The sequence below is a fragment of the Macadamia integrifolia genome, chromosome 3 (assembly GCF_013358625.1).
Source record: "Macadamia integrifolia cultivar HAES 741 chromosome 3, SCU_Mint_v3, whole genome shotgun sequence".
NCBI lineage: Eukaryota > Viridiplantae > Streptophyta > Magnoliopsida > Proteales > Proteaceae > Macadamia > Macadamia integrifolia.
In genome coordinates, this window is record NC_056559.1 from 33,748,236 (window position 1) to 33,760,711 (window position 12,476).

Here is a 12,476-nt window from a genome sequence, read left to right on the forward strand (position 1 = left end):
TCTTTACGTGGCTTAAGTTACAAACTTAAGAAAAGTTCACTCTTTCCAAAAATTATCTACTTAGCTGACAGATCCTAAAAAAGATTGAGAATGGCCAAAACAGTCGTCACATCTTCTCAATAATTCCTCTTTGAATCAAAGGACAGCAGTTCAATACAGTTTTTTTGTTATGGTCCATATCACTTTATGGGGAGTTGATTTTAGTTGATATGGTATTGAGTCTTCTCATCTTGTAAGCTGATTTATGGGGTTGAGTTTTTTTAGGTTAGTATTCTTGGTATTAGAACAGCTGGTCCTCAACCCAACTAGCGCACGGAAGGGGTGAATTGATGCTTGAACGAGAGCCGCTTGGAAAAGGTTACCTATCGTAGGTAGAAACCCTAAAGCGTAGTAAAGGTCCATTTTTTTAAAGGTCCCTTAAAAAGGACTACTTGATCCAGAATGGGCCGCCATGGACATCGAATTCAGAAATGTGATGGTATGTTACGGTCCATATAAGCCTTTTGAAGGATTGATCTCACATAGATTTTCAAAGGGAATTAATATAAATTAAAATAATCTTGGATCCCCTCACCTAATAAATCGATTTATGGATTTAAATTCCTCCAGACCCGGATCATGTTTTTCTTTTTCATATATGTGTTTGACAATTTCAATAGCTTTGTGAAAATTTTGTGCCATAGCTAGAAGATTCCCATTTTTTCTTTGTTAGAAGGCATCATACTTGTGACCTGTGGGGTATCCATGTTTTCCTTTTTTCTTTATTTATTCTTTTTTTATTTTTCATCTTCATAGGCAAAAAAAAAAGAGCAATTTGACTAGAACTGAGTTTAATATATTTCAAAAAGGATAATAAACAAAAGGAGGGGAGAGAGAGAGAGAACAACATCAGATAAGAAATATGGATTTTTGTATATATCATGGAATGTTTTGATAGTGATCTAATTCAAGGACCGACTCCATCATCACTTATTGGCAAATTTTTTTTTTTTCTTGATAATATCGATCATATAATATTGCAAAGAAAGGGAAAATTGGGTGGGGGGAGAAAGTACAGAAAACCCTCCAAACGGATTACATAAGGACTAATAATCCATCACCATTTCTGGGCAATCTTATTACAACAACAAGGCTAACACGAAAAAGGAATCTCTCTCTCTCTCTCTCTCTCTCTCTCTCTCAAAGAGGCGTACCTTTGGGAACAATCTTATCTTTGATCCACATGTATTTAGTTAGCTGAATATAGTATACTGATGCTATGAAACCGATAAGAAAACGTAGAAGGGAAGCAAAAGCACTCGAAGGCTTCTTCACATCTTCTACTTTTGGACCAAGCTGTAGAGGAGAATCTCCTGGCATTGACTTCACTCCTGTTACAGAGCATCCAATGATCAGCCCATGTCGACGGACCCCTCTGAACCATTTTGGACCAACCCTTTTGAGTTGAATATCTTTGAATCCAGCTTTTTCGAACCATTCAATATACTCTTCCTCCTTTGGGAACAGCATCCACATATCTGCAAAGAAACGAGACAACCAATAGGTTGGATACACAGGGCCAATCATACAAGCCTTTCCACCAGGTTTCAAGACCCTATAAGCTTCATTGATGCCTCTTTGTGGTTCAGGCCAGTATTCAATGCTTCCTGCAGACACATATCTATCAGCATAATCAGTAGGGAAAGGAAGATTTTCAGCATCACCTTCAATGATGGTGCAGTGCTTCAATGGCTCCTTCTGCCTTGCCTTGGCAAGTTGGTGAGGAGATTGGTCAAGAATGGTAACATTCTTGGCATCTACATGTTTAACAACACCACAAGTAGTGAACCCTGTTCCACCTCCAACATCTACCACTATCAAGTTCCTATCATGAAGGTCCAAGGGCTCTAGGGCTTCTTCCCTCATTTCTTCAGTATAGTGTTGAGGGTTTGAGATGCTGTCATAGAACATGGAGATGATCCTATAGAACCAAAAAGCTTGTTTCTTGTTTTGAATAAGCCTCCCAGAAGCCATTGTGAGCTGATTGAAGAAGGAAAGAAACCCAAAATCAATGGGGAGGTAAGAGGTTTGAGATGAGAAATACTGAAACCCACAAACCCTTTATATAGAGTAGTAGACATCCACTAGGAGGGGAGGAGGGGGAGAGAGAAAACTATGACATCCCTTTTCATACAACTTGGGAAATTTCCTAGAGAGAGTGAGACCAATTAGGTAATGGGTAGTTTATCCATCATGTAATAATCAAAAGGCATGAACCATCCAATTTAGAGTCTAATGATGTGTTTGGAATATTCACCGTTTTCTAATGAGAAAGTGACAATTTTTTACCTACGCATTCAGCCTCCCTATCATTATTGACCAGTCTTCGCTGTGGACTGCTACTAATGGATAGTTGAAAATTGGCATCCGTTTCAAACAATGGGATTGGTCCACGCGTAGTGCTATTCTCCATTCATACGAATGTGATCCTCCATCACATCACTGATTAGATGTGTTTATCCTTTCTATGTGTAAAGTACAAAGACTTGTATTATGTCCCATTTGCTGACTACATTGCTATAAGTTACAAACTGACGTAACTAGTAAGGCGTCAACCGAAGTGGAAATTCTCCTTCTTTTGAAGATCTGTTCTAACCAAGTCATCTCGATGGCTACTTTGGCTGGAGCGATAGAATTCTCAACGACTTGGAAGCATGGATTTAGGGGTTGGCATCAGTATTGGATCAATAATTATCGATTGATTTTGCCTTTGATTTTTATAAAAGGTATAATTTTTTTTACTATTTTACACCTGAAATGATATGGGTAACTGATCTAAATTGGTTAAGAATTGGGGATCGATCTCAACCGATACCAATATGATATCAATACTTGAAACTATGCTTGGAAGCATGATATGAAACTATCGCTATCAAATCAGTTGTATCGACCCGTGTTATATCGGTTGAGACTGATCCCAGTACCTGGCCGATTTAGGATCATGTATCATATCAGTATCAAAGTGAAAAAAAAAAAACCATTTTTATGAAAAATAAGGGTAATGTTGATTGATCCAAACCAATACAGTTGATCTCAAGTCAATATTGGACCCATATCAGCCAAGACTGATACTGATTTAAGTACCGATAAGTAAATCCTTACTTGGAAAGAGTTACTAAGAATCCAAGATGGATGGTTCAGTCAATCCTCTAATTGACAAGTGTTAGTCTGTTAGAGCTATCTTAGTACCATTTTATAAAAGGTATAAACTTTTTTACTGTTTTACACTTGAAATGATATGGGTAACTGATTTAAATCGGTTAAGAATTGGGGATCGATCTCAGCCGATACCAATATGATACCAATTCAATATATCTATGAATGATATAGATTGACTGTGAGATGTGCTCACTGGAGATTCAAAACCTCCGGCAGTGGCAATGGAAACATTAAGCAATGATGGAGAGTGTACTAACCTCCATTAGGACCAATCATGCCACCTTTCAACGTGCTGCTTAGTCTCTTGGCTGTTGGCTTCCTTCTCCGGCAATCTTTATGAATCTCTGACGAAGTCCGAATCTTAGATATAGTGGGTTGTTGACTGGCTTCTTAGTCTCTCACTTAGACAAAAATGGAGTTGCCTTCAAATGTGAAGCCATGACTATATGAAACTCTACCACCATTACTTCCCTATCATCAAGGGAAGCTACATAGTGATTTAGAAAACTACTACTAATAGCAATCATTATTGCTGTTGTGGTGACACTGTTGGCCACATCACCAGCATTAACCACGTCATAACTAAGAATTTAATTCAATTAAATACCCTTTTGTATACTCTCTCATGGTCTTAGATTTTCAAAAGCTCAATTTTATCATTTAAAATTTTTTAATTGGATTAAAACTTGAAATATGAACAAAGCATCTTAGGGTCTATTGGTCTAAAAGATTTATCCTTTAGAACCCTTTCCTTTCATTCTATTTATTTTCTTCAACCCCAAACTTCCGAATTAGGAATGATATTTCTGAATTTTTGACACTTGCATATGGATGTGTGATGGTTTTTAATTGTTTAATATGGGCTAATAGATTATAGGTTGGCTACTCTTTGGTCCAGAAAAAACAAAGGCTAGAGACTAGGGGGTGGAGAGTGTGCTATAGGTTCAGAGATAGAATATTCCCTAGTTTCCTTATACTACAATCAAAGATTTTTTTTTTTTTTTTTTATTATTACTTTTTAAAGCAACAGTTCACATCAATTCTTGTAGCTCGGAAATTAATTATAGAAATATTGATGGATACCCTGCAATGCCCAATAAGCTAAAGTTAGCAAAAGCCACGATTCTTTATCAAAAAAACAAAAAGGATAGCAGAGACAGCAGAGTGAAAAAAGGAGCAAGCCCAGACATTAAGAAGCTTTGCTTGGTTTTATCTTATTATCTCCTTGTCCTTTCTATCCATGCCCATCTAATAGAGGGCCACTGCCTGGGTAGTGGGAACATGTTGTCAACAGTTGGTTTGACTGGCAAGAATCAATTTTGTGTCAGCAAAAGCTTTCACAGAGCCTGTTCCATGGATGAAAATCCTCTGTTTTTTTCATTCTTATTTTTTCTTGGTTTGCTATCTGCAGAACACGACACGTGGATAACTTTAAGACCAACGGTCAAGGTTAGGTGAGGATTATTACACCCGGTGCGTTGGTCTTAAAGTTGTCCACGTGTCTTGTTCTACATGTAGCAAAACAAGGAAAAACAGAAATGAGAAAAACAGAGGATTTTTTTCCCTGCTCCATTGTCTAATTTCTTTTTTTTCTTTTTTCCTAACGTGGAAACCTTTGAACTTGCAGTTTTTTCTGTTCAATGGTAAATTTCGGGCCCATTAATAACGTTTAAGAAAAACATTTATGTCATTTTTGTGTTTAAAAACAGTAGAAACGGAACAAAAAGCATTTGTCAATACTGTTTCATTTCACTTGTTTTCAGAAACAAAAATTTAAATTTCTATATTTTTTTTATTTTAGAAACGTCCTAAACGAAACAAGTTGAACTTGTTTCTACGATTCTAGAAAAGACTACCATCAACGAAAATCCAATGCTCACATTTGAGAGAACTCATCCCAGAATGACCTCAGTAAAGACTACATGTACTCTGCGTACAATAGGTGTTTGCAACTCCTTCGCGAGCATTTCCTCAGGGCGGCATTATCAAAGCTTCATGACGCCAGTCAGATTGCACGTTAGGCAGGCAAAACTTCACTGGATTATGGACATCCTGATCAATCGCCAGATGGCAGAGGATTTCTTCAAGACTTGGGCATCTCGGGGGGATCTGTCAGAAGCCCAACCTAGGGTTCCTACAAAATCGTCCTTGCCAACACCACCACCTACGACGCTTCCGTCACCTTCACTGCTGCCCTCGCTGGATTTCTGGGAAAAGCCGATGAGAGACTCCCTGCGATGGCTTCCATCACTCTTGGAGGTGGAAGCCAATGAGAGACTCCCTATGACGGTAGGGGCCGATGTGGAGGTAGTTGAACCTAGTGGTGATGGGCGATGGCGATTTCTGGGAGAAGCAGTAGTTCTTCGACTGAGTCTCCAATAGGACTGCGAATTGGCCAGTTGTCGTCGCCGTTTCCTTTGCGAGCTTCTTCCATTTGAAGATTCCAACTTCAATGGATGTCCATCGATTAAGCACAGAGGAATGGAAAGAGATATTTTTCCATTATATTGTCTAAATAAATATATATATATATATATATTCTACAAGAAACATTTCCCAAAATAAGGTTTATCAAACACCTAAAAATCCGTTTATGTTCCCAAAAATGTGAATTTATGTTTCTGGCATTTCTGGACACAAAAACGGCAGAAACATTATCAAACAGGCCCTTCGATTACACTTGTGGAGAAACTTGAGTTGGAGATGTTTGTTGACATATAACACCTTTGGACTAGCAGAGCTACAACCAATGTGCATGTGAAAAAACATCTTCTTCTTTCATGAAACATATCATAAAATCAATTAGGGAAGCCAGATAATTTTCAAGCTTTAGTTTAGGAAAATATATTGAGGCAAGAAAATAAAAGTAGCCAATAAAAAAAAAAAATTGCATCAATCATACTATTAAAATTTTAGCCACAAAGCAAGAAAGTGGCTCAAAGTAAACACAAAGTTATATAAGAATGCCAATTTTTTTTTTTTTCAGAGTTTTGAGATATTTATTTGCATTCAACTAGTTTGAAACTTCTAAATTGTTCATAATTAGGGACCAAACTAAGTATTTTGTTCAATTGGTTGTCACATTGTGTGTTTTGAAGAATAGAGATTCCAGATAGAACTGTACAAATGTTAATATACATTCATAGATATATTGAATTTGTTCACTTGCAAATCTTTAATGGATTACTATTTGTTATGTTTGGGATAAGATTCTCATTAATAGATTATAATTGGTCTCCTAAACCTAAGAGTTCCTCATCGTTGCAATTAAGTATTGTGGGTTCTGGCGTACTAACGAATCTTGGCTCCCTGGCTATATATCAAGGGATCAAATCCTTAATATTTATCTTTAGAGGAGAGAGATGTTCGGCAAGAAATCCACTTTCCTATATAGAGTGAATAACAAGAAAGAAAAATTATATTCATTGGACAAAATTCATAGTCAGGTGGTAATTTTGTAAATTATTTACAAAAAAATTTAAAATGTTATTGTATATTAATAATAATTTTCTAAATATTTTGATAACCGTTTTTATGTCTAATCGATGATTCGGATTCTCTATCATACAAGGTTTTCCAATGGACCAATGTGGTAACATTAACTATTTGCATGCCTGTAAATCTATAATGTGATATTGCAAAGTAAAGGGATTAATTTACAAGTAATCTACTTTTGAGGACTTAAATGATATATCAATTTTTTCTACCAAAAAAAAAAAAAAAAAATGATATATCAATTTCTAGGTGTTCTTGTGCGCTAGTGATTTTATTTGAGAAATACAGGAGACACACATTAAGATAAATGGGAGGATTACGCAATAGGATTTCACCTATTGACTTGTTTAACGGAACAAAGATACTAAGAAAGGCAACAATTAAATGAGACTTTAAATCCATCACACTTTATTTCTTCATATTGAATACGCTAATCTTCAAATTCAAAAGACAAAACTCCGTGTTTAATCTATATACTTCTCTGAATTTAAGAAATGTAACTTCACATTTAATATGATTTATGTCTTCAAAATTCAAAAGACAAAACTAAGCATTTTTTGTGATTTCTTTGAATTCAAGAGACTTAACTTGGCAATTAATAAACTTAATGTCTTTGAATTCAATACTCTCTTGGTGTAGCTATAAATAGAAAGGGAGGGGATAACTACATGGAGTGAAAATTAAGAATTCTCACTCTCTCCTTATGTAAGCTATTAATATCGTCCTCCTTGCTCCCTCACTTTCTTTCTCTACTTTAGAAGATTGTGAGCTTGTTTATATTCGTAAATCATAGGTAACTTAGAACTTTACCATGTGTTGGATCGAATATCCTAACATTATATGACGTACGATCAATAAAATAAAAAACTTTACAAAATTCATTATCAACAAAACAATTTTCCTTTTAAGTTAGTAACAAAATCAATAAATCTTACCTCTTATATAAATATTCTCAAAATTCTATTAAATAAATACTCCAAAAAATAGTAGATTTGAGAAAATATTTACTTTCCCTTCCTAATTAATTTCCAATTTCTAGGATTTCAATCACCCTGAACCTGAAATCTTGAACCATGCTCTACTTTACGGATAATTGGAATCCAGATATAAGTCAACCATGGGCCATGAGTAGGACCTCTTCAATAATTCAACCCAGGTTTAAGGATCGGTCACCTTGAAAATCAGTATAATACGGATCAATTTGGAATAGACGGTTTTGCCTAGGTTTGAATCGGTTCAAAGTCCTGTTGAGCAATGTGACTTGGGTACATAGGTTTCAAGTATTGGTCTTGCATTGGTTGTATCAGCCGTATAGGATCGGTATCAGCTAAGACCGATCTCCGATCCCTGATCTATCCAGATTGGTTACCTATATCATTTTAGGGGTAGAATAGTAAAAAATTAATAATTTTTTTAAAAAAGTAGGGGCAAAATCGATCAATACCCACCGATTAGATCCGATCCGATCCAATCCAAATTGATATAGGTGTCATATCATCCCCTAAATCCTTTCTTAGGTATGATATTTTTCACTGTTGTCAACATAATCAAAATGTTCTCAAAACAACGCATATTCAATTGGATCTGGGAGTCATTGCTTTAGAAACATTTTTGTTAGATACATCAATTTGTAACTTAATGTCGAAATCCGTGTATTAAACTTGAGTCGATGGCATGGATTTAGGTATCAGTATCGGATTGGCCATATTGTATTGAGATCAATACTTGACCGATCTAGATCGATTACCCATATCGTTTCAAGGGTAAAATCTTAAATATGTACTCTTTCTGAAGAATAAAAGGGCTGACAAAATTGATCGATACACATCGATCCAATCCTGATCCAATCCAAATCAATATTGATAAATACCGGTACTGATAACTAAATCTATGGTTGAAGATGATATTATGAGAATTATAGCTCTTCCAATCAACTTCACGTTAACAAAAGAATCACATCGATCGGAATTCAAGAGATAGAAATATGGTCAAATCGGTTTATGTTAATACCAATCCGGATCGGCCGTCTCAAACCATGAGTTCAATCATCAATGCCTCAGGTGCTGTTCTTGAGCGTTGTGAAGGGCCCCTTCACCCATTTTCAGTTTTCACTCTGACCCACGGACGAGAGAGAGTGCGAACACTCGCCCACTCGCCCACACAACGCCTGCGCCTTTTCCGACAGGTGCATGCTGGAGAATTCTACATATCAGCCGAAAGTACGAATATACCCTCCATTTGGTATGTTCTGGAATCCAGGAGAAGAGGAAAAGGTCTTAATCAGTTCACGCGGAGGGCTTGTTTGGCTGGTCGTCACAGGAATCCATGAATCTAACAGCATAGCCTTTTCATTTCATCGATGGTGACAATCTCCACGGGTTTAGGGACTTTTTTGACTTTTACTGCTCTCTACCCACTTTACTCTTTTTGTCCTCCCAAACCACTCTCCTTTTAAAATGTATCTCTCGGGGAACTATGCTAGCGGTTCCTTGAGTCTATCTCTTTTCTCTCTCAATGAATTAATATATTTATCTCTCAATTGTGGGAGGAGAGAGAAAAAGGGACAGAGTCATGGATGTGCTCATGTCTGCATGAGCGATTGCTCTTATTTCCCAAAACAAAAGTATCTTATGTGAAGGGAACTATGTTTTGACGAAAAAAAAGAGGTGAGACAGAGGCGCTAGGTCTTCTCAAGGGGCTGAAATGGGCAAGGACCAAGAGGTGGAATGTGGACATGGTGTGGAGTGACGTAGAAGACCTAAAGCTATTTTTTTATAAACAATTTGAAAAAAATTTAACCTTATGGTCCAAGACTTTAATTATGCTAAGTTGTGAGTTGGACAAGCATCCTGATTCTCCTATTTTTTGTATTATAAATAGACAGAGGCTATTAGGAGAATTAAAATCTATAGCTCCCGCTCTTTTAACTAATAAAAAACCCATATATATAAGGCGGATATGCTTTGTAATGTAAATGTCGCTACTTAATGAATATTTTTCTGTTTGATTGATCAGAAAAAAAAACTACCATTTTTTTTCCCACTTACATGCATGTCCCTTTGCTACTTAAACATAGGAATGCTAAAAGTTGGCCCCGCTCAGCTAGGCTAATTGGAACTGATTGGCTAGTAAACAATCCGGTGTTAGGTTAGATCAACTATTATTTGAATGTTCACCATGTTTGATTGTAGCTTGATGTCACTAATGATCAATCATTCATAGCCCAACATATAGCTTGATCAACTCGTTTAAATTATTACTTGCTTATATTCGGATTAGCCTAAGATTGATTATAATCCGTTTAATGAGACTCAGACTATGGATAAATAACCAACCGACCAAATAACCTCTGAGATCCTATTAACTAAATGATCCATACTCCCTATTAAAATTTTTTTTTTTTTGAATTCCTATAAGACATTTTTTCCTTTGTACAAGACTCACATTGGAATTAAATAGGAATCCATTGGTCACAATTTTAGTAACTACTAACCTATTATAACTATATTTCAAGATGGTGGAGTCGTAGGAAAATCGAATGAGGCCCCCTTCCCTCATCTTATGTTAGTGCTTAATTACTTCGTTGCTCGCCATTGAGTTAGAAGCTTATTTCGTTATGAATCATCTGGAAAATAAATTTTTGTTTCGACTACTACAAAAATATTTAAAAAAATAATAATAAATAAAGATGTAACTGTGCCTTAGAGTTTGTGGAGGGGTTAAAAAAATAAATAAGATATTATTGGCTAGTTTCCCAAAGTTATGATCAATATGATCACTTTATAGGGAAATAAAATACTGAATACATTGGTTTTAGTTCATCCCAGCCCATCAAATTTCGCTTTTTTAAAACCATACCACAAATATAATTTCATTAATATGATTCCATATGTAGAAATGTTGGATGAATCATGAAGTTGTTTATTTTTGTCAAGGGATCAAAATTTTACTTTATAAGTGTAATCAGTGTTTGTTTACTTAAAATGGAAGCTAGTGCATGGATAAAATAGAAGAAAAGCATTTAAAGGTTTATGTAGTTAGGACTATGTGTCAGTTATTCTATAGGTTAAAGCTCTTATTCTACAACAAAAATATAATTTTTTATTAACCAACTTGTTCATAAGATATTGTTTTTTCTAAGGAAAAAGAAGTTCACAAAATCAACAAGCAGATTCTTGCACACGCCTTCTCACATTTCATTCTTGGGCCCCACATTTTTTTTCCTTATTAGACGTTCCTTATTGGAAAATTCGATCATCCATTCTTTCATTGATGGGAAACTGTACTATGTTATCGTTTTGATCCCTTCTTCTATTTATTTGTTAGATGTTACAAGAAGGCCTTAAAGTAAGATGTCCTCCAAAATACTTTTAAAATATCTCTAATTTTTTATCCTAATATGCTAAGAGCTAGAAAGCTAGAAATTGAATAAGATACCTACTTGTGCGCATGCAATGACTTATGTCATTTGCTAATATTAGTTAATTCATCTAAGTAAATGAAGAGATGATGTTGTCCAAAAATATAATCACCATAGTATTATATATAGAGCCAATGAGGTGTACATATTCATCAAATTTGGATTAATCCTTGTTGGTAACAAACCCTTAATGGTTCATATGAGTTTAAAATCTAGATGTTATCCATCTAGATTTTTTTTTTTTTTTTTTTTTTTTTTTTTTTGGAGCTAATGTCATGTATAGAAGTGTGTGGAACAAACTAACTTTAGTTTTTGTTTTCCCCTTTATTTGAATTATAAAAATTATTAAAACAAATATGATTCCATGATGGATCATTTAGATAATATTATAAATCATAAAATTCTACAAAATGGTACAAAGTATTAATTTTTTATTTTTTTGGAAATATAAAATAAAACTAATCTTTGACATGTAGGTTTTCTTTATATAAACCATGTGACACCTTCTTCTGTGCTCTCATTGACTTGGCATGGGAAATTCCTTTCGACATTTAACATAATGTCCATTCCATGCCCAATTAAGGCATTGATCACCATCGTGTGCTTACAGTAGGGGTGTCAATCTTGAGCCTGCACCGGTAGGCCCGACCGCGCTCGACTCGCTTAAGGCCTAACCTGAACCAACCCGTTTATTATACCAGCATTCACGGTGCAGGCCACTAGCCCATCGGGCGCCCGACTGACCCGAATCACTGAAGAAGCCCGCTAGAACCAACTCATTTAGCCCGACCCCCTTAAAAATGCCTAAATACTTATTTTACCACTAATACTATAAAATATGAGTAAAGAATATATATGACTAAAATATCCACATTCTAAATGGGGCATTCAATTGTTAAAAAGAGTGTAATTCTTGCAACTTAGATTACATTATATATATATATATATATAATTCCCTTGGATCTTGCTAAATGGGACATTCAATTGTTATCAATTGTTCAATTATTAAAGACATGATTCCCTTGGTTCTAGAATTGTGAATGTTATCATCTAGTAGTTTTAAAGCCAATAGTTTAATCTCTTTAAAAAGGGATTCTAGGTTTGGCACGTTTAGAGCCCGTTTAGAATTAAATAGGTGCATAGCCCGTTTAAGGTAGCCCGATTAATGCTCGCCACCGACTGGCCCGATTACAAACTGTATCATGCCCCCCAAATCTAGGCCCGTTTAAATAAATGGACGTTCACGGGACAAGGATTTCACACCGCTAGGCCCGGTTAGGCCCAACCAAGATCGGCCCGGCCCAATTGACACCCCTAGCTTACAGTAATCTTTTTTTTTTTTTTTTTTTTTTTTTTTTTTTTT

At 35.5% G+C, this 12,476-nt stretch overlaps 1 protein-coding gene across 1 annotated transcript; it reads right to left on the reverse strand.

The window, feature by feature from the left end:
- Positions 1 to 813: 813 nt before the first annotated feature.
- On the reverse strand, positions 814 to 2,093 carry LOC122073267 (2-methyl-6-phytyl-1,4-hydroquinone methyltransferase, chloroplastic-like). Its single transcript, XM_042637824.1, has one exon. The coding sequence runs from the start codon at positions 2,011 to 2,013 to the stop codon at positions 1,180 to 1,182; it is 834 nt and encodes a 277-aa protein (XP_042493758.1). The 5' UTR covers positions 2,014 to 2,093; the 3' UTR covers positions 814 to 1,179.
- Between the last annotated feature and the right edge of the window lie 10,383 nt (positions 2,094 to 12,476).

Coding starts and splice junctions, on each gene's coding strand:
- LOC122073267 (XM_042637824.1), bottom strand. CDS start 2,013: ATGGCTTCTGGGAGGCTTATTCAAAACAAGAAACAAGCTTTTTGGTTC.